This window comes from Lepidochelys kempii, chromosome 6 (genome assembly GCF_965140285.1).
Source record: "Lepidochelys kempii isolate rLepKem1 chromosome 6, rLepKem1.hap1, whole genome shotgun sequence".
Lineage (NCBI taxonomy): Eukaryota > Metazoa > Chordata > Testudines > Cheloniidae > Lepidochelys > Lepidochelys kempii.
The window spans coordinates 71,821,942-71,842,266 of record NC_136385.1 but is presented as its reverse complement, the minus strand read 5'-3'; the positions used below and the strand labels follow the sequence as shown (position 1 = coordinate 71,842,266).

The 20,325-nt window shown below is 46.8% G+C and overlaps 1 protein-coding gene across 2 annotated transcripts in view; it reads left to right on the top strand.

Moving 5' to 3' along the window:
* The first annotated feature begins 252 nt into the window (after window positions 1-252).
* TYRO3 (TYRO3 protein tyrosine kinase) overlaps window positions 253-20,325 on the top strand; it is a 56,322-nt gene continuing 36,249 nt past the window's right edge. For both annotated transcript variants that reach the window (XR_012159454.1, XM_073348698.1), the window contains exons 1-5: window positions 253-827; window positions 5,166-5,349; window positions 9,629-9,729; window positions 12,693-12,863; window positions 16,515-16,601. Coding sequence is in view for 1 of the 2 variants with exons in the window: in XM_073348698.1 (XP_073204799.1) it covers window positions 734-827; window positions 5,166-5,349; window positions 9,629-9,729; window positions 12,693-12,863; window positions 16,515-16,601 (637 nt within the window). In the remaining variant the exon portion in view is untranslated. The remainder of the gene's footprint in view (window positions 828-5,165; window positions 5,350-9,628; window positions 9,730-12,692; window positions 12,864-16,514; window positions 16,602-20,325) is intronic.

The following is a 20,325-nucleotide window of genomic DNA, read 5'->3' as shown; positions in this document are numbered from 1 at the left end:
CCATATAAAGAATTACCTGGACCTTGCAAATAAACTCTTGCCAGGAAGGTAGGTTACATTTTGACTGATGCAACCTCGAATATCCCTTTCCATCAGGAAATTCCTGGGGGGAGACACTGACTCTGCAGATCTGTTATTTTCCACTTTATTAAAAGTTCAGGAAGCTTGGATAATAAATAGATTATATAAATATTCATGAGGAGTGATGTCATAGGTAGGTGTGTGTGCGGGGGTGGGGGGTGCAAACCAGCTCTGTGACTGCCTGACAGCGCCATTTCCTGGAGGAAGAACGGGAATAAGAAGAGCCGAAGGAATTAGCAGCAGCAGCAGCAGAAGGTGGCCAGAGCGAGAGAAGCAGCCGCGGCTGCGGGGACTCCATGCAGCCCGAGGCCAGCAGAGGGAGACCGCCCTGCTTTGCATTCCCTCTCGTGTAGAGTGACCCGCTCTGGGAGGAGGGAGGAAAAAGCGATCGGGAGTTTGGGGGCTTCCTGAAACTTCCCCTACACACTCCTCCTCCCCGGGCTGGCGCGGGGCAGCAGCAGGGCCCGCTCCCGCTGAGCGAGCCCGGGGGAAGCGGCGTGAGAAGTTTGCACTGCAGCCTCCCCTGGGAGCTTCTTGGGAAAGGGCACCGCTTTGGGGAGGGGGGTTCCTGCCTCCTCCTCTCGGAGCAAGAAGCAGCCGCCAGCGTGGAGCTGGGGGGGATGCGGCTGCTGACGATGAAGATGCGGGAGAGATGGAGATGAAGCAGAGCATGGGGATCCCGGGGCTCCTGTTGCTGCTGCTGGGACTATGGGCTCTGGCGCTCCGGGACGCGGCTGCTGAAGCAGGTAAGGCTGCAGGGGCACAGGAGGGAGAATTGCCGCTCGCCCGGGCTGGAGGCTGAGCGCCGACCCTGGCAGGCTCTGTAAGGGGCTGATCTTCCGAGGGGTAACGGGGAAACGTTCGGCCCAGCGCTTCTCGGCTGCTGCCTTGTTATTGAACCTGGCGCCCAGCCAGCGGCTGTTGGCTTTTGCCCTGATCGTCAACGTCGTACCGAGCCGGAGCGCTGGGTCCGCCCCACCCCAGCGCACGGAAAGCTCCCGCTGACACGGCACGAGCTCCGCTCCCGGGGCTGGACTGCGCGCGGGAGAGGGGTCCCCCCCGGGGGGGAGGGCTCCCTTTCAAGACCGGCGCGCTGCACTTGACGGAGTCCTTCTAGTCTTGAGTGTATTGCTCAGATCCTCACCTACTGCCTAGGCAGCTGGAGCTGAGACAAGTGCCACGCCGCTGGAGAACACTATATTTTATGGGGGAGGAGAGGGAAGGTGACTGTTAGCATTTTGGAGGGCTGTGGGCTACCTGCGCGATCTATGATTGTGAGTTACTCTGCATGAACTGTTTGCAGCAAACTAATTTTTTTAAAAAAAAAACAAAAAACGTAGCTTCTGTTTTATTGTTGCCCAATTGCCCGTAAACAGGTCTTGATTTTGACAAACTTAGTTGCTGTTTTCAACGGCATGACCGTTTCTGTGAACAATTTTTAGCGTATACCTTCTGGAAATGGTTGGGATGCACTATTTGCTCTTTGCACCATGTGATTGGTCACCCAACTGGCATGGTAATACTTCTGTCCCCGATGGGATGCCTTGGCCATAAAGAGTGCTTAAAGTGAGGCTCCTCCATCCATATTTAGGCACCTAAAGAAGTGGCCTAATTTTCAAAAGTGATGCTTGACGCCTCTGACGATGAGACAGTGCATTTATGGATCAGGCCATCTGTGCCTAAATGTGGGTTGAGGAGCCACAGTAGGCACCTACATTTGAAAATGTTGCCCCCAAGTTTTCTATCTCCCACACATGATTTCCTTTGTAGCAGAGGTTGACTTCAGTGGGACCTGCTGATCGCTCAGCTCTTTTGAAATTCAGATTGCTTATTTATGTGCCTATATTTGGGGAGGGTCTAAGTATACATAATCCTGCCTCAGTGTGTTTGGAGGTGGACTAGATAACCTCTTGAGATCCCTTCCAACCCCACGTTTCTATGGATTAAGGAGCCTAACTTTAGGCATCCATATTTGAAAGTCTTGTCCATAAGCTTTAAAAACATAAAGACGTCCCCTTTCTGTTTGTGAATTATCCACCAATGTTTGCCTATGTGTGACTAATAACAAAAGCTTTCCAAAATGGTGAAGAGAGCACTTCTAGTGCAAATGCTCATGGGAATACTGATTCAACACTCATATTTATGAACCTTATGCTTGCTGTGAATATTCTTGTGAATAAAACCTGGATGGTGGCAAATAAAGAGAGTCCTGAATACCAGTTAATTGAGTCAGTGGGAATGTTTGCAAATGTATTGTTCCTGTATTTGCAGAGCTCAGATTGCTATATAGGAAGGCCAGGTGATAATCCATTTCTATATGGCTTTTGTTTGTTTGCCTTCTAGCCTACATTTTCCTAGTTTCACCTACAAGAAGACATACAAAGATTTGATTTTATAGCCTAATCCTTCCACAGACATGTTTCTTCACTGGGAATTTAGGTCTCAATTCTACATTTAGATCCACATGGGTGGAGCACTGTTGGTTTCAAGGGTTTGCCTTGTAGATTTTGATTGCTAGATTGGGGACCTCAGGTATCAAAGGAATGGAAGGTCTTTTTGCCTTAGTAGGTAGAGGTCTGCAGTAATCTGTTTCTTCCTTCACTCCAAAAACAACTTCAAAAAACTTCTGTCAGTAGTAATCAAAAGGTACAGAGATGATAAACTAACAAGTAAAATATACTGTGCACAGGGACAACTGGTGCACTCATTTGTTGCCCATTCTGTCTGATAGGCAGTACGAAGTTAATATGATTTCATTTCCTAATTAGTTATGAATCTTTACTTCTACAGTGTTCACATTTTGTGGGGGGAGGGGGGGAGAGGAATAGCTAGTTTTTATTTCCTGCACTTCGTAAAAATGTAATGAGGTAAAAACGGGGAGTGGGAGAGTAGGCGGAGGACTACTGGAAAGTAAACATTAATCTTAACTTCTCAAATGTACAAAAACCCCAGGCACCCAACCTGGGTGCACCGTTTCCTTCTCTTCAGAAAAAGGGGCTGCAGCTGAACTGCATCTTACGGGTGACAGAAATGTGTGTCTGTTAAAAATCCCCATGTTATTGTTTTCCCTTTCCTTGCAGCTCACCTCCACCTGTGGATTACACAGAAGTGCTGTTGAAAATAGCCAAATAGAATATAGTTAGCACTGTGCTTTAATTTCTTGCATAATCAGTTTGGCTGGGAACTGAAACTTTTAAAGGCCTTCCAGATATCTTGTTGTGTACATTGTGATTAACCCTTTTCGGCAAAGCAGACTGTAGCAAGCGAAGTCATTTGCTGTTTCAGTAAGACACCTATTATGAAAGAGTGTCTGCCAATTTGTGTGTGCATTTGGATACCTGGCTACATTAGATTTATATAAAACAGATGGATGTACTGTGAAATTTTAATGCTCTGTTTCAATATTATGCATGGTGAGAAGGAGGATGCTTTCTGGGACACACTGGGACATGTAATTTATGCCACTTTCACGTTAAGTAATCTGAGGTTAGATCATCCTCCCTCAGTTAGGTGATTAATTCCTTTGCCCAACCAAAGCATTGCTGTACCTAAAATTAAATGATCACTTTACTAGTTTCAGTGCTCTTAGTAAATTTGCTAAATTAACAGCTCTTCATGTTTATTTACAGTTGCTAAAACACAGCTGAAAATACACAAAATATTTTTCTGATATGACTGTGCCATGGAAGCATTTACTGCTGTTACCAGGGGGATGCCATGTAATGGCAAACGGGAAATGGGGTACCAGACTATTTCTGTATTCAAATGCAATTCATGCTGTGAAAAAGTTTGAGAACAGCCTGGCTACATGCTTAATTAAGGGCAATCTTGGCTTCACAGTGTTTTTCTGTCAGGGTGTGGTGGGCTGGAATGTCATCTGGTGATAGAACTGACTGCATGTGAGCAGAGCTAGGGTCATAATTCTGCACGGCTGGTCAAGGGCAACATAGTGATGGTCGGGTTAACCTTTCTCTGAAGGATCCAGTATAGGCCACTAACAGAGGTAGGATACCAGACTAGACTGAACCATTGGTCTGTTTTAGTCTGCCAGTCCCTGTGCTAATGGAAAGGAAAAGGCTACTTTCCCCAGCAGGACTGGATACTTTACCTTTGTCTTCCACCTTTCTGCTTTATCCAAGGTCTCCTTTTCTCCCCTCATTCCTCATATACATGCCCATCTTTAAAAAATACACTTATCTAGTTGGTTTCTGTGTTTTTACAAGATGACATATTCCACACATTCACTTCTCATTGAGGGGAGTGCTTCCCACCCACACGCAACTGTGCTTTGGGCCAAATGCTGATCACTTTTACACCAATGTCAGTCACAGCAACTCCTCTGATTTCAGTAGAGTTATGCTAGATTTACACTGATGTAACAGATCCAAATTAGGCCATTTGTCTGTTCTGGAGATACACAGTGGCTGGCTGAAGTATTCTCCCACCACATACTATGGAAAAATGTGTTCTGGAAACAGTTTTTTCCCTCTGATAGGAATCCTTTAAAGTATGCTTTACTTTCACTGGGTTTATAAATTGCATTGGAGCTTTTGTAATGCAGTGGAACAGTGTACACTGAGTAACCTGCTGTGACTGAGTCTAAAATCCCAGTTATTTACAAATGCGTACAGTGGAACAGAAGTGATGCCTTAGTAGTAGTATAGGAACATACCATAGCAGCTGAAAAGTGAGAGGGGGCTTGGGGGCGGCATGATACCATTCTGAGGGAACACACACATCACCACTGTCAAGCACTGCTGTGAAGAAGCCTACAGCATTCCTATCTAGCTGTAACTGGGTGCTGCTGTGTGGAAGCTCATCCTGCTGCTATCCAAATTGGCACTGGCTTTGAAGAAGCCCTGTATAGATTAAGCCTCTGCCATTTTCAAGTAATTTGGAATGTCAGTGTTTTCATCTTCTCATCATGAAACAAACATAATAACATTCTGGCGAGGCAGTTAGAAAACTGTGCAGTGTGTTCTTGTACTGTATGTCCTTACAGACCACCAACCTAGATTAATTTGCTGTACTCCAACCCCCTCTTCTTTTGGGGCTGGGGAGGAGGAGTATATTTTTTTTTTTAGGTATGAAATTGACAGGATCTCCAATCAAATTAAAGGTGTCCCAGGGTCAGCCGGTGAAACTAAATTGCAGCCTCGAGGGAATGGAGGACCCAGAGATGTTGTGGATCAAGGATGGAGCGGTGGTGCAGAGTGTAGACCAGGTGTACATTCCAGTAGATGAAGAACACTGGATCAGTTTCCTCAGGTACAACAGCTGTGGAGGAGATAGACTATTATGGAAGCTACTGGGCCAAATTCTGCTGTCAGTTACTTCAGTGGAACCCCACTGACCACCATGTGATTGTACCTTTATACCTTGCCTGGGCATGACTGAGAGTGGAACTTGATCCACTGTGTTTAAGTCACTAAGGACGGGTTGGATTGTAGCTGGGGGAATCTGACAAGGCTCCTAGATACTGTGGTGATGGGTGCTTTGGAAATGCCTGTGATAGATAGACAGGTGGCCAAGAGGTGAAAGGTATTGCTTATCCTATTAACAGTTCTTTACGACATCCAGTCCTCTGGAATCTATGCTGAAATTGTGAAGAGATATTTAGCCTTATTTCTGTCCACTCCCTTTAAAAAGAAATTTAACACTTTTCTCCCATTCTGTGTTGTATGCACACCTGAGTGATATCGTGGGTACAGAATGGCTCAAAGGATTATTAAATGGGAGCAAAGCCTCTCACTTTAAATCTCCAGTTCAAATCCAACCTCAGTCAGTTGTGTCTAAGGGTCATTGCCATCTGAAGTCTCTTCAGTGGTCACAGCCCAGTTACCAGTAAATAGTTCTTCACCACCACAGTTGGTAGCCTTGCTGCAAGTCTCGGCAGAGGACTGAATAGACCTGGAGACTGAATTACCCCATCAAATTCTTCCCGGGGGTCCCCCTAGGCCAAAACTAAGGATCATTGCCAGGGTGGTCAGGGGAAGCTTTTGCTGGTTCTGTCCATGCTGTATCTAGATAATCAATAGGGAGCTTTCAGTCCAACTCCTTTACCAGCACTGGAAAATGAACAAAACACAAAGCAGCATGGTAGGATGCTTTCACCTTGTTTGTTCTAATAAGCTCTGCAGTGCAGCTGGAAGCTTACATTCTGACCTGGATAAATAAGTTCTCTCTCTTACAATCATTAATTCTTTTCCTCTCCCTCTCTCTGACTAAAAGGGTTAGGTGTCCTAATTAAAATTAGACTCTTGGGACCACATTTCAAACCTGTTTGGAGAGGAGGATTTGTCACGCACACCATCCCTTAGTCATTCCAGCATATTTACTCCAGCATTTATATCAGGCCTGCTGTTGTCAGAGGTCCAAAAAGCTGCCTGTAGGGCCAGCCTTTTATACCTTTTCTTCAGCAGGAGGTGGCCTCTTGTGCGTCCCGGGGGTAGTAGTGGGTTAAGCAAGGGCCCACGCTCCATCTCAGACTCCTTTCTCCCTGCATAAAGGGAGCCTGGTACCAACAGCACGCTCTGAGAGAGAATGTACTTGGAACTGCCAGGCTCAGTCTAGGATCACCCATTCGCAAACACAGGCCTCCTTGCCTCCTTTGGATTAGCATATCTTGGGGTTTAATACCTGTCACTAATAGGGTTGCCAACTGTCTAATCACACAAACCCAAACACCCTTGCCCTGCCCCTACCCCTGCCCCAAGGCCCCGCCCCTTCTCTGAGGCCCTGTCCCACTCACTCCATCCCCCCTCTCTCCGTCGCTTGTTCTTCCCCACCCTCACTCACTCTCACCGGTCTGGGACAGGGGGGTGGGGTGCAGGAGGGGATGTGGGCTATGGGCTGGGGCTGAGGGGTTCCAAGTGTGGGAGGGGGCTCCAGGCTGAGCCTGGGGCAGGGGGTTGTGATGCGGGAGGGTGTGCGAGGTGCAGGCTCTAGGAGGGAGTTTGGGTGCAGGAGAGGCCTGGGGCAGGGGATTGGGGTGCAGGAGGGGGTGTGGGTTCTGGGAGGGAGATTGAGGAGGGGGCTCAGGGCTGGGTAGGGGGTTGAGGTGTGGGAGAGGTTATGGGGTGCAGGCTGGAAATTTGGGTGTTGGAGGGGGCTCAGGGCTGGGGCAGGGGGTTGGGGTGCAGGAGGGGGTGAGGGGTGCAGGCTCCAGGTGAGTGGGGCTTACCTCAGGCAGCTCCCAGTTGGCAGCACCGTGGGACTAAGGCAGATTCCCTACCTGCCCTGGTCCCACACCACTCCCAGAAGCAGCCGGCACGTCCCTGCGGCCTCTGGGGCAGGGGGCTCCACTTGCTGACCCTACCTGCAGGCATTTCCCCCGCAGCTCCCACTGGCCACAGTTGTCGGCCAATGGGAGCTGTGGAGTCAGCGCTTGGGGACGGACTTTTAGTGGCCTAATATCTCCCAGTTTGGCTTCAGTAGCCTCTGGGAGATAGAGCCCGATTCCGGGAGACTCACAGTGAAACCAGGAGGGTTGGCAACCCTAGACGAGTTCCTGGGATTTCATGGATTAATACAAAAGAGACCAGTAGATCACCTAGTCTGACTTCTTGCATAACACAGGCCATCACATTTCACTCAGTTGCCCCTATACTGAGTGAGCCCAATAGGCTAAAGCATTTCAGTTCTCAGGAGACTAAGCTGCTGTGTGCCACAAGCAGAGAACAGGAGAGACCAAGGTGCCACCAATGCCCTGTAATGGCAGGGGAGTGATTAGGTAGGATATGCCCAGATGATCCCAGCAAGTGAACCATGCATCGTGCTGCAGAGGACAGCAAAACAAAAACCCCAAAGTCCCAATTAATCTGATCTAGGGGAAAATTCCTTCCTGACCCAAACCTGGCAATCAGTCTGACCCTGAGCATCTGAGCAAGACCCCTCCAGCCAGGCATCTAGACACAGGATTCTCTGTACCACTTCACGGCAGTCTTCCATCCCGTTCAGTGTCCCATCTTCAGCTACGGTCAATCTCTGACGCTAAAAATCCCCAAACAGAATACATCTAGCCAGTTGTACATGGGGGGAGGGGAACTTTTCCGGACCCCTGCAGTGAACTGTCTGAAACTTCAAAGCATGAGACTTGATTATAGATGAACAGGCTGCAATAAACCTTCCTCTGATAGGAAAAATCTGTGTGCAGTAATCCACCCTGCAGCACTGCATCATATACCATCTCCATTATAGTCCCCGCCCCCAGATTAAGGACTTTTTTGTCTCCCCACACTCCCTCCTTCTCCTGGTCTGATCTCCATAGCCCTTTCTCACCCCTCATACTACTCCACTGACAATAGCTCCACAGCATCAGAGCTGAGTCTGGGTGCTGGATCTACATATGGCCATTTTCTTTTTCTGTTTCCTTCTTCCTCCTAAAGTGATCATTTCAACCACCCACTGTTTTATGACTTTCTCCTACAGTCACTGTATTTCAGAACATGCGGCTGGACGGGCAGGACAGCTGGTTTCATCTAAAGGTACAGCTCTGAAAATCAGGCTGTAGTGGGAGCATTTTCTTCCCTTCCCTCTTCCACCCTGCACATTCACCCCATCACCAAGACCAACTGTTGGCATAAAAAAAGGGAGCATCAGATCTGCTCGGGGTCCCTGCATGGCAGCAGATGCATGGCTGCAACATCACAAGGGTGCATTTTGCATTTGTATAATCAAAGGGCACTCTCACGTTCTCTGCGGTCTTTGATACCTGAGACCCTGAAGCCTCAACTCCTGGAGCAAATCCTGCCTTATAACTGAGGGCAGAATTTCCCCCTCGAGGTCTAAAACTCTGATACCACTTAGGCCACAGTTCTGCCTTCACTTGCATGGATCACCTCTCTTGGAAGTCAATGGGAGCTGCACCGCAGTGAGTCAAACCAGACTTGGGCTCTCAGGGTCAGATCCTCAGCTGGAGTAAATCAGCATGGCTTCACTGAAAACACTAGTCAAGGATCTAGGTGGTTTGTAGTATGAACAGATCAGTTAGCTAGAAGCGTTCCTCGGATAAGAACAATGCTGAGTAGGGGCAGAGTGAAGGAGTGTCAATTCTGACCCATCAGTCCTTGTGTGAGGGTTTGTGCAATCAATCCTGTCCCTAACGAAAGCACAGCATTTGCATTCTCAGCAGGTATGTGAATTGGAGCTGCTGGCTAGGGATGATTTAGTAGTTCAAGTAGACTCTTTGGAATCACAAGTTCAGAATCCAATCTAGTTAGCCCCTTAATTTACCTATCTTGAAAATATAAAGTGCCACGTTATTTCCTGTTTGTAGATATTTCAGATGAGGGCCTCTCTGCTCTGTGTGGCTATTAAAAATCCCCCAACACCTCTCACAGAAGTAGGACTTGACCCAAAGTATCTCTGTTCTCTATCCACTGTTGTGCCGCATGTTTTGTGCTGGTTAGCTACTGCCCTCCTCCCCAGAGGTGGCTACATAGCAGTGGTGGTGTGTGTATCTAGTTTTCCTAGTGCTTTAGGATTCTCTGGGATGAAAGTTGCTTCATACATGTAAAATATCAATATGTTTGTTCACTCTTTTCAGTTTGAAATCTGTTGAGCGGACAGATTCCGGGAAGTACTGGTGCCAGACTGAGAACAAAGGGAAGAAGGAAGAAACGCAACAAGTGTGGCTCATAGTGGAAGGTAAGGAGGAGGAGGGCTAGCTTCCCTGTAGGGCTTTCTCATGTTGGGATCACACTAGTAGAAGTGGTCAGAGGAGATTTCGCCAGGCTCTCCAGTCTTTGCACAGCTGGGGACAGTAGCAGGAACTGTAAAGTACCACAGCGAACTAATTAAGACACAGGAGTAGGAAGTGATAGTGGCGGCAGCTGCACTGGAAGAGTGTGTATTAGTTCACGGGTTCTCAGTTTTTAATTCTGCAGACCAGGAAATAAGTGAAGAATCGTCTCATGGACAAATGTCCCCTCCAACCTCCTAATCCCGCGTTGCTTGGGTCTTCAAATGGCTCATTCTGCAGGTCGCCAGGAAGAGCTCCACAGACCACTGCTTATTCACAGACCATAGTTTTAGTACCATTCTCTTAGTTTCATGAGAAGCACTTTCCTTTAGAATTTCCATGATCAGTGTTGCTTCGAATGGAAGTGTTTTGAACTATAGCAGAGTTTACTCAAGTTAAGTATATAATCTTTGATGCATTTTGCACAGCAGTCTGGCCTGGTAAATGTAAAGCTTTACACGTTTGTCCAATAGTTACCCAAGCCAGAGTGGATAGGTGGTGCCATATAGTCTGTAGCCATACCTCCTGAGGCTATGATCATATTAGGTCTCAAGCATTAAGGCTGCTTAGTATTTGAACAGGAGATCTGCAAGAACAACCAGTTTCCACCAAGAAGTTGTACTTTTGCTTTAGTAGGTGGTACTCGTGTCTCTAGGCCAGAGCTGAATGAGTGTCCCTGCATCGTCCTAGGGGGCATTGTGCTGCTGGGGGGTGCTGTGTTTTGGATGGCAATTTGAAGCCAGGGTCCTAGTCATTCATAGTCATTCAAGCTTTCATAGCAGTCTTCACAAGAATAGGGTGTTCATCCTGCTATCCCTCCTGACTCAACCTCCTGACTCAATTCCAGTGTTTTGTCAATGTAACATTTCTTCTACAGCTTCAACTGGAGAAAAAATGTTATAGATAAAAATATACCCAATTGTATAGTGTTGCTGCTTCACAAAGGCTACCATGTTTCACTCCAGAGGTGGTTGCAGTAGAGTGGTGAGTGTGTGTTCCCCATATATACAGTTTCGGTGAGGTTTGGCATCCTTCAGGAGAAAACGCTACACAAATATAGGTTATTAGAATTATCTAGCCCAGGTGAACTTGAATGACTTCATATGCATTGATTTATCTAAAATCTAAGACCAAATCGCATAGGCTATATTCAGGCAGAAATCTTATTGCCCGTAGTTGCCCTGAACTGTGACAATTTAATCTTTGGCTAATTCTTTTCTGGTTTATGGTTGAGTGCAGCTGTTGTTTCAACATTCTTATAGAACTGAATTTTTAATGTATGGCAAAGGAACCTAGGCTAGGCACCTTTTATATGTATAAAATATTTCAATGGATGCATCCAGATATGTTGGCCATAGGATCTCTGGGCCTCAGTTTCTCTATCTGTAAAATGGGGCTAACATTGTCATTAAAAGCCACCTCAGAAGTTTGTGTTGAGGCTTAATCATTTTGGGTGGGTGTGACATTCCAGGGTGCAATCCAGACCAGTGGAGGGCCTGTGTCAGCCTTGCCCTGCAACCAAGGGTGCCTCACAATGCTTTGCTGCTCTAGCTTCCAACCTGGGCTTCTCACAAACATCGTGCAGGTCACACCCTGCGTGTCTGTATATAGCCACAGCCCTGGTCCAGCAGCCTGTCAGCAAACACCAGCCACACTCTGGCTTTCAGCAGCCTTGGTTACTACTTGCAGGGTGATGCCAACACACTCTTCGTCCCAGATCGTCCCCCAGTGTGTTCTGCACTGTCCAGCCCACTCCTGGGCAGTCCAGATATTTTAGGTCCGTTGCCCTGTAAGGGGATTAACATACAACAATCTGCTGCCTTAAATGGAGTTACCCAAACAATCCACAACACTGGATTAGTTTAATTAAAGAATAAAACAAGTTTAGTTAATTATAAAGAGAGAGGTTTTAAGTGAATACAAGTAATGAGGCATTAAAGTCAGCCATGGCTGCAAGAAAAATAAAGATAAAATGCTTTCTAAATGTCACAAACTTGACTTGGTTCAAGGTGAAGCTTTTCCCCATGTTTTCGGTACGTTGCTGACCAAACTCTCAGGCCAGGATCTGCTCTCAAAGTCCAACAACTGCTTCTCTTGTCTTAGGTGAACAGACAGAGGTGGGTAGGGAGAAAGAATTTGGGGTGGTTTTGCACCTTATTTTTATAGCTCAATCATCCTTTGAAAACATTTTCCTGAGCGTGACCTCTACTTAAAGTTCTTCCCAGCTGAGAGCAAGGAGACATGGAACCTGAGGGAGGAAGGGGGCTTCATGCTGTTTCTTTTCACCGATGTATGCTGAAATGCAGATTTTCTTTGTCGTCTTCCCCTTCCCACTGTCTGAGGACTCTGTTTACAGCTTATATGCAAATTGAGGCAAAGGCACATCCCTTTGTTTAAGACAGGCCTGTCTGACCAGTTCTGCCAGAGCTACAGGAGTTTGAACATGTGCCTTTATCATCATACAGGGGAGATTTCTTAGCTTTGCACATAATATTGCTACATACATTTCACCATGAAATTATTTACCAGTGAGTAATTAGTTTTCAAACAATACCTCACAAGGCACATTTTGGCCAGAGAGATTATGGTGTGTAGGGTGTGAATTCAGTCACAAGGTGACTTTCAAAAACCTCTCAGGGAACAGGTGCTCAGGTCCTACTGACTTTCAGTGAGAGATGGAGGCCTTAATACCCTGAGCTGCTGTTGAAGATGTAACCCTGGCTGTTTGTGGAGGACTCTGAGTTCTCCAGGGGGTGGCTCGCTGCTCTATAAGCGCTAGGTATTAGTGTTAATGGAAGAAAGTGGGAATGTCCTGATGGAGGCAGAGGGAAACTCTCCTCCTCCTACACCTTTGTGTTTGCCTTTCTAGGTGTGCCCTACTTTACTGTGGAGCCGGAAGATTTGTCTGTATCCCCTAACGTCCCATTCCACATGGCCTGTGCTGCCATTGGCCCTCCTGAGCCAGTGACAATTGTCTGGTGGATGGGAGACTCCAGAGTGGGGCTTCCGGACATCTCCCCCTCCATCCTAAATGTGTCAGGTAAGTCTGCCTCCAAGATTAATGTCACGTAAGAAGGGCGGGGGGAAGAGGAGAAGAGAGCTCTTTTGCTGCCATGTGACAAGGCCTGCAGCGATACCAGAGACCCGTGTAATAGGAGACTGGGTCTTGGGCACACTGTGATGCTAAAAGCTGGAGATTAGGACAAACACATATCCAGTATATGGCACAGGTCCCAAAGGGGTAATTGTTCCCCAGGACATCTTCTATAGGAATACAAGGCACGGGTCCTGCAGCGCTTGGAGTGGTGTGGATGGCCACATGCTGCTGGAAAATGACATATTGGAGGCCTCTACTATAGCTTCATCTCTTGGGGGTGTGCTTGGTTTAATTAGATTAATCTGCTTGTAATATTTGTCTTATGAATCCAGCTGCCTCCAGCCAGTGCCCGCCCCGCTACAGCCCTGCTGGACATTTCATATCACCCTCTTCCCCCACAGCCATGCCAGACGTTGCTCTTCCCCCCACTCCCATGTAGCCATGCTGGACACTGGCCCACCCCTTCTCATGCCTGCAACCAAGCTGCATGCTCCCCTCTACTCCAGCCATGCTGGACACCTGCCCAATTAACCTTTGTCACCCAGTTGAATTGTTGGGAAAATGTGGAGTGAATTGATTGCTGCTGAAGATGGCAGGCTGACAGCCTTGGAGACCAGAGTCCTCTGTCGGCCCCAGAACATGTCCAGTGGGGACCACCATACAGCAGGCCTCCTCATTGGTGTGCATGAGCTCTGAGCTGGAGGGAAAAACTCTAGGGTGAAAGGGAGGTTTGGCCTCTCTGCTGAGATGGCCCATAAGGGGGTCCAACAGAGAAAAGAACATCTGTCACTAGGAATCAGAGTAACAGCCGTGTTAGTCTGTATTCGCAAAAAGAAAAGGAGTACTTGTGGCACCTTAGAGACTAACCAATTTATTTGAGCATAAGCTTTCATGAGCTACAGCTCACTTCATCGGATGCATACTGTGGAAAATACAGAAGATGTTTTTATACGCACAAACCATGAAAAAATGGGTGTTTATCACTACAAAAGGTTTTCTCTCTCCCCACCCCACTCTCCTGCTGCTAATAGCTTATGTAAAGTGATCGCTCTCCTCACAATGTGTATGATAATCAAGGTGGGCCATTTCCAGCACAAATCCAGGGTTTAACAAGAACGTCTGAGGAACGGGGCGGGGGGGAGATAGGAAAAAACAAGGGGAAATAGGTTACCTTGCATAATGACTTAGTCACTCCCAGTCTCTATTCAAGCCTAAATTAATTGTATCCAATTTAATCAAGGTGGGCCTTTTCCCACCTGGATTTGTGCTGGAAATGGCCCACCTTGATTATCATACACATTGTAAGGAGAGTGATCACTTTAGATAAGCTATTAGCAGCAGGAGAGTGGGGTCGGGGGAGAGAAAACCTTTTGTAGTGATAAACACCCATTTTTTCATGGTTTGTGTGTATAAAAACATCTTCTGTATTTTCCACAGTATGCATCCGATGAAGTGAGCTGTAGCTCACGAAAGCTTATGCTCAAATAAATTGGTTAGTCTCTAAGGTGCCACAAGTACTCCTTTTCTCTCTACATCCACTATCCCAATCTCATGGCACCTCACAGAGCTTTAATCTCGTAGGAAAAGCGACTTGGGGCCGCAGCAGAGGGCTGTCTAGCCCTCAGAACACCAAGGGTGGAGCCGACTCCAGCTGCATTCTTAGTGCATTCATTCATCACAGGTGGCCTCGTTCACCCCTCCTCCCCCCAGACACGCACACACCAAGAGGCCAGCTTTTCCTGGTTTAGGGCAGCTGAGTTAAGCTGGAACGAGGTTGTTAAGACTGGAGATCCCGCATCTTCTGTCCTTGTGGAGAGTCTCAGTGGAGGTAGCTAGCGTCTGCTCTCACCCTTGGGACACAGCTCCCCCTGCCAGGCAGAGCAGTGCTCCACTCCAAAGTACTGAGCAGGCTGGGAATTATTCAATATCTTTTTTTTTTTTTTAACCATGAGGAGGCTTAAAAAAATAATCCTCTTGACTTGAAACCCAACTCGCGGTTACTTACAAAATTTAACTCCCCAGAGTCCTCTGGCCTTTGCCTGTTGGCTCTTGCCTTTGAAACAGAAGCTGTGTATGCTGACACCAGTGGTCAGAGTTCCCAGGCATGTCAAAACAGCAGGTCTGTCAGGGCAGGAGGACATACTTTCTTCTGCCAATACAAGCATCAAATCACTAAGGAAAATAATAATAAAGCCATAACTAAAAAGCAAATGTCTTGAGATCAAAGTCAACAATCGGCCCCCGATTGAACAGGGAAAGGACTGTTGGACAGAGTGTGATGGGAGCTTGGTTCACAATCTTCTGGGCAGGGACTGTGTTTCCGTCTGTGTTGGGAAATTGCCTGCCATGTTTTGGGTGCTGCTGCTGCGATCCAAATAATAACAACAATAGTGCCTGCTTTGTTGCCAGCTGGAATGTCTTTCGCTGTGGTTTGGTGGGATCAGTGGAAGGTATTAAAATGTGTCATTCTTTCTATCACTCATTGTAGTCTCTCCTTTCCTGCTCCGCCTCCTTTGCCACCCCTCCTCCTTTTCAATACCTGTCAGTTTCAGTCCCTGTGAAGATGAGTCAAGCACAGCAAGGGCAGGCACCATGCAAGCTACTCCACACAGCTTTGAGATGGCATCTCCATCCTAACTTGCACACAGAGCTGCTGCAGTAGTCGTTGACCTCGCTTGAACAGAACCTGGAAAGCATACTAGGGCCATGTGTAGCAAGGGCAAGTGCTGGATGCACTTTTCCAGGCAGCTTTACCAATGCCTCTCAATCCTGATTAATCTGTAAGCATCAATCCTGGGCTTCCCCTGAGAAGCTTGCCAATAGTACTGCATTATATTTTGGCTTTGAGATGTGGACAAATAGTCACTGGAGACAAAGGGCCTAATCCTCCCTTGCCCTGCGACTGGTTTAGTCATTTACCCCAGTGCAAAGGGGTGTAAAATGACTCCATTCTGATTTAGTAGCATTTTACGTGCACTTTGTCTGCATTTTGCACTGGGGTTAATGGCTACCTACGGTGCAAGACAAGGGACAATTAGGCCCTAAACTGACAGTACAAAACTCTGTTTACTCATGGCCCAAACTGGATTCCTACCCTATCCTACCCTAGCCTGAAAGCTGATTATTATTTGGATTGTGATAGTGCCCCAGGGTCCTGATGAAGATCAGGGCCACATTGTTCCAGGCATGGTCCTTGCCCCAAAGAGCTCCCAACCAGTGAGTGCCACAAACAGTAGGAGGGACAGGGTGGGGAAGAAGGCCGAGGTTAACAATAATGAGATGGCAACCATGACGAGAGAGCTGCCAGCCTAGTGTTTTGATCTCCTTCTTCCCAAGGTCCCTCTCTCTCCTTTGTTGTGCTGCAAAGTGCTGATATGGGCTTGTCTACAGTGCCACATTCCTCTCCCTTTTATAATGAGCAATTGACACATTAATTACACTAAAATCCACCTGCTTTTGGTTGGCCCCCAGCTTTGCCCCCAGTTGCACGTACAGTCTGAGCTGGATGTCAGACGTAACCATGATTTAGTGGTTGAAGCTGGACTCTACAGCGGTTTGTGTTGCTTTCTTTGTCTTGCCTTGGCTGATATCCAGGTATTAACCAGAGCACGGTGTTCTCCTGCGAAGCCCACAACGTAAAGGGACTGTCTTCTTCTCGGACAGCCACTGTTCGGCTTAAAGGTGAGAGAGCCCCAGCGGAGAAGAATTGGGGGTGGGGGAGAAGGGGGGGAAGCTGTTGCTGAGTTGCCTGAAAACCAAGCTGAGAGGAGCTCTCAGCAGATGGAACAACACACTGTGCTGTAATGGCTGCTCGCTGCTTGATATGCAGGCCCGTTCCCCGGCAGTGAAATCGGCAATTGAACACAAACCACAACTGGAAACATGGTGTCAGAGAACAGATTTGCCTCGTAAAGTGGAGACTCAGGGCAGCAGAGCTGTTCGCACGAGGTGGGCTAGATGTAATCTAAAGTGTAAATGAGGATATAGTCCCTTTCCGGAGATAGAGGGGTCTCTTTGGAGCTGAAGATGCCTTTTCCTCTTGTGCCAATGCACTGGCCTTGCATTAGATGCTGAAAAGAGAGAGGCCAAAGTCAGAGATCACCAGGGACCATTAAAATCAACAGATTGACACTGATTTTATGGATTTCTGTGTTCTCTACCCTTTAAAATCTCATTTAAAATAAATAATTTCTAGCCCTTCTGTGAACATCTGTCATTCTGTGAGTCCCTGAGCCCTTGTCAAGTTTTCTTTTCAGACAGACTGAAACAATAGAGACCCAGGAGCGGCCAGCTTTACCCCTTCATCTTAGGTCCTATCTGCCCTTGAGTTTTTGGTTGTGTTTGAACATTTGTTAACTGCATGATTGTAAATTCTAGTATAGACAAGTCACAAACATTTGTTCCAGGCTGCAGCCTAGAGTTGAATGTGACTAAGAGCAACTGTTTGTGTCTATACTGCAATTTATGATCGTCTTAGTTAATGTGTTAAAATACCCCTTTAAATCCAACTATAGACCATACCCTTCGTGGGGTGTGTTTTTCTTTATGTTGACACTTGTATCTGCAAGATACAGCCCAAGAATGCAACACTTTGTTCTGTTGTGATTTATGACTGACTTAGAAAGCGTTTAGTGTTGTCAGCCTAAGGACTTGTCTACTTGGAGAAATTAACTGGAATAGCTAGTGCAGAATAGGTATTCCACAATAGCTCTTCTGGAACAACTCCCTCTTGGACACTCGGATTCCAGAATAATAGTGCCTTTTCCCTGTGTAGCTCACTCCGCAAAGCTATTGTGCTATAAATTCACCTCCTATTTTTCGTCAAAAACATTGACATACATCTTTAACAGTAAATTACCATGTAAATAATTAGGCTGGGTGAAGATTGGCACATATCCTTAATGGAGCTAGAGTTCTCATATATTTCATAATAATTATACTTTGTCACAACATAGCACCTCCTAGCCAAGGTTCTCAGAATGCTTCACAATCAGAAATCAATGAATAGAAGGTATTGTTCCCATTTTATAGATGGGGAAATTGAGGCACCAAGACATTAAATTGTTCACCAAATGTCATACAAATTGGTGAGAGACCCTGAAAAGAATCTACATTTTAAAATTTCCGGTCCTGTGCTTTAGCCATATGTGTCCTAGCTGGTATTCTTCACAAATATGCCTAAGAAAGTTGCAGTAAAGTGAAGTAAGTGGGGAGGCTTTAAAAAACCCAGTGTCTACAGATCTGATTCTGCTCCCATTGAGACACTGGCAAAACTCCAATGGCTTCAGTGGGAGGAAGAGCAGACTTGAAGGGTGCTCGTTTAGGCCATGATCCAGCAAACACAGATGTGCTTTACTCTGAAAATGTGAGTAGTCCCATTGGCTTCCATGGGGTTACTCAAATAAGTAAAGGAAAGCACATGTATAGGGGCAGGATTGGGGCCTTACAGTTTCACAGATGTAGAGGCTGGTGGGGACTCTGGCATCTGTCCCCAGTTTATTACTGACTCTTTTCATCTGTGTCTCCAGCGACAAACAGTTTTTATGGAACATTTACAAACAGTTTCCTCCTATTATTGTCATCATGTGTTTGCCGTAGAGCCCCCAATGTGCTAGGTACATTCTAAACAGAAAACTGTGGTTACGATAGCATTTACAGGCCCCACTCAAGTTCAAGGACCCATTGTTCTAGGCAATCTACAAACACACAGTAAGAAGCTACGTCTTCACTGCAGAATTAACTTCAGTTATCTACATTCCAAGTAATGCCCCTCTAGTTAGCTTAACTCACAAGAAAGCAGCCGAACTGCCAAGTAACACTCCAGCTGCTGTGTCCATACTGGTGCTACGTGCATTCGGGTATGGACTTCTTGCGACATAGCCCATGGTTCTTAGCACTGCAGTATACTGAGCCTCTCTATTAATTCTATCCCAGTAATTGCGGGAGAACTTGTTTGTCCTTTCTGGACGCACAGGGGAATTGTGGGAAGGCACTGGAGGACTAGCGCCACTCGAGTGGTGCTACCGACATCCACGCTACAGAGTGGTCATGTGAGCAGTTGATGACCACTAGAGTTTCAGTCTGTACCCCCTGAAATAACAACCAACTTGAGTTAAAAGCATCACCACGCTGGAGTTAAGGATTTGTGTGTGTGTGTGGACAGGACTCAAGTTAGGGGCAACACTTGATTTATAATTCAATTTCAGTTTGCAGCGAAGACGAGCCCAGAGACAGTTCTTGCCCCAAAGAGGTTACAACCTAAATAGCCAAGACACAGGGCTGGGAGATACTAAAAATTATCATCACCTTTATCACAGGGAAACCAAAACCCGAAGATGTGAGCGATTTATTCTGGCTCACATAGGAAACCTATAGAAAGGCTGAGAACTGAACGGAGATCTCCTGATTCCCCGTCCCGTGCCTTAACCACCAGAGAGTCCCTTCTTTCCAGGAGGCCCAGTCTCAGTCCTGGAACCTGTAGCTAGTTATAGAATGATGAAGGCCTGCTCACTCTTGGAATGAAGCAGACATTCAGCTCCAGTGTATGCCACCCTCTCTCACAGTCCTCAGTGTCAGAGGCATGTGGGAGAGGGCTGGGCAGGACTAGGGTGTTCTGCACTTCAGCTGCAGGTTGGCCTCTTGGGGACTGTTGCAGCCACGCATAAATGAGAGTAGACCTGAAGCTCCTTCAACTGATGGAAGTGGTAGAGTGGGACTCTGGCAGGGCCGAGAATGGGGCAGGTATAAAGGTGATTTAAAATCACCTTTCCTCCTCCTGTTGCCACTGGCCGCAGCCAGGGAGAAATGGGGATTTCTCTGGCTGATAGACTGAGACATGCCCCTGCCCTAAGGATTTTAAAGTCTTTGAAACAGGACACATGAAATCACCCCTAGTAGAGGGTGATATGGAGATGATTGTGTCGGAGAACAAGAGAGATGTAGATTTTAAGGAAGGATCTGTAGGTGGGAGAGGCACTTGCCAGGCATGAAGTTAGTGATTGGTTCAAGCGTAAGATGCAGCACGAATGGAGAGACAAAGCCAGTAGTGGGAGAAGAGGACAATGGGAATGCTAAAAGGCAAGGCTTGGGAAAGACAAATGGAATGAGAGGGAGATTAGGATTAAATGGGTGGAGAGAAAGTGCAGGGGACTGAAAGTGAGGACAAGGAACTTGCATTAATGCATTAAAAGACTGGAAGCCAATGAAAAGATTTAGGTGAATGGGCAGAGTGACATTGTAAGAACTAGGTAGTGAAGCTCCATTCATGCCTTGTTAGGGGAGGAAGGATACTCATGTTAAATTACTAGTCTGGGGAGCGTGGTTCTGTTCCCAGCTTTGCCACTAATTTGGAGTCTGACCTTGGGCAAATCATTTAACCTCTCCATGCCTCAGTTTCCCTATCATA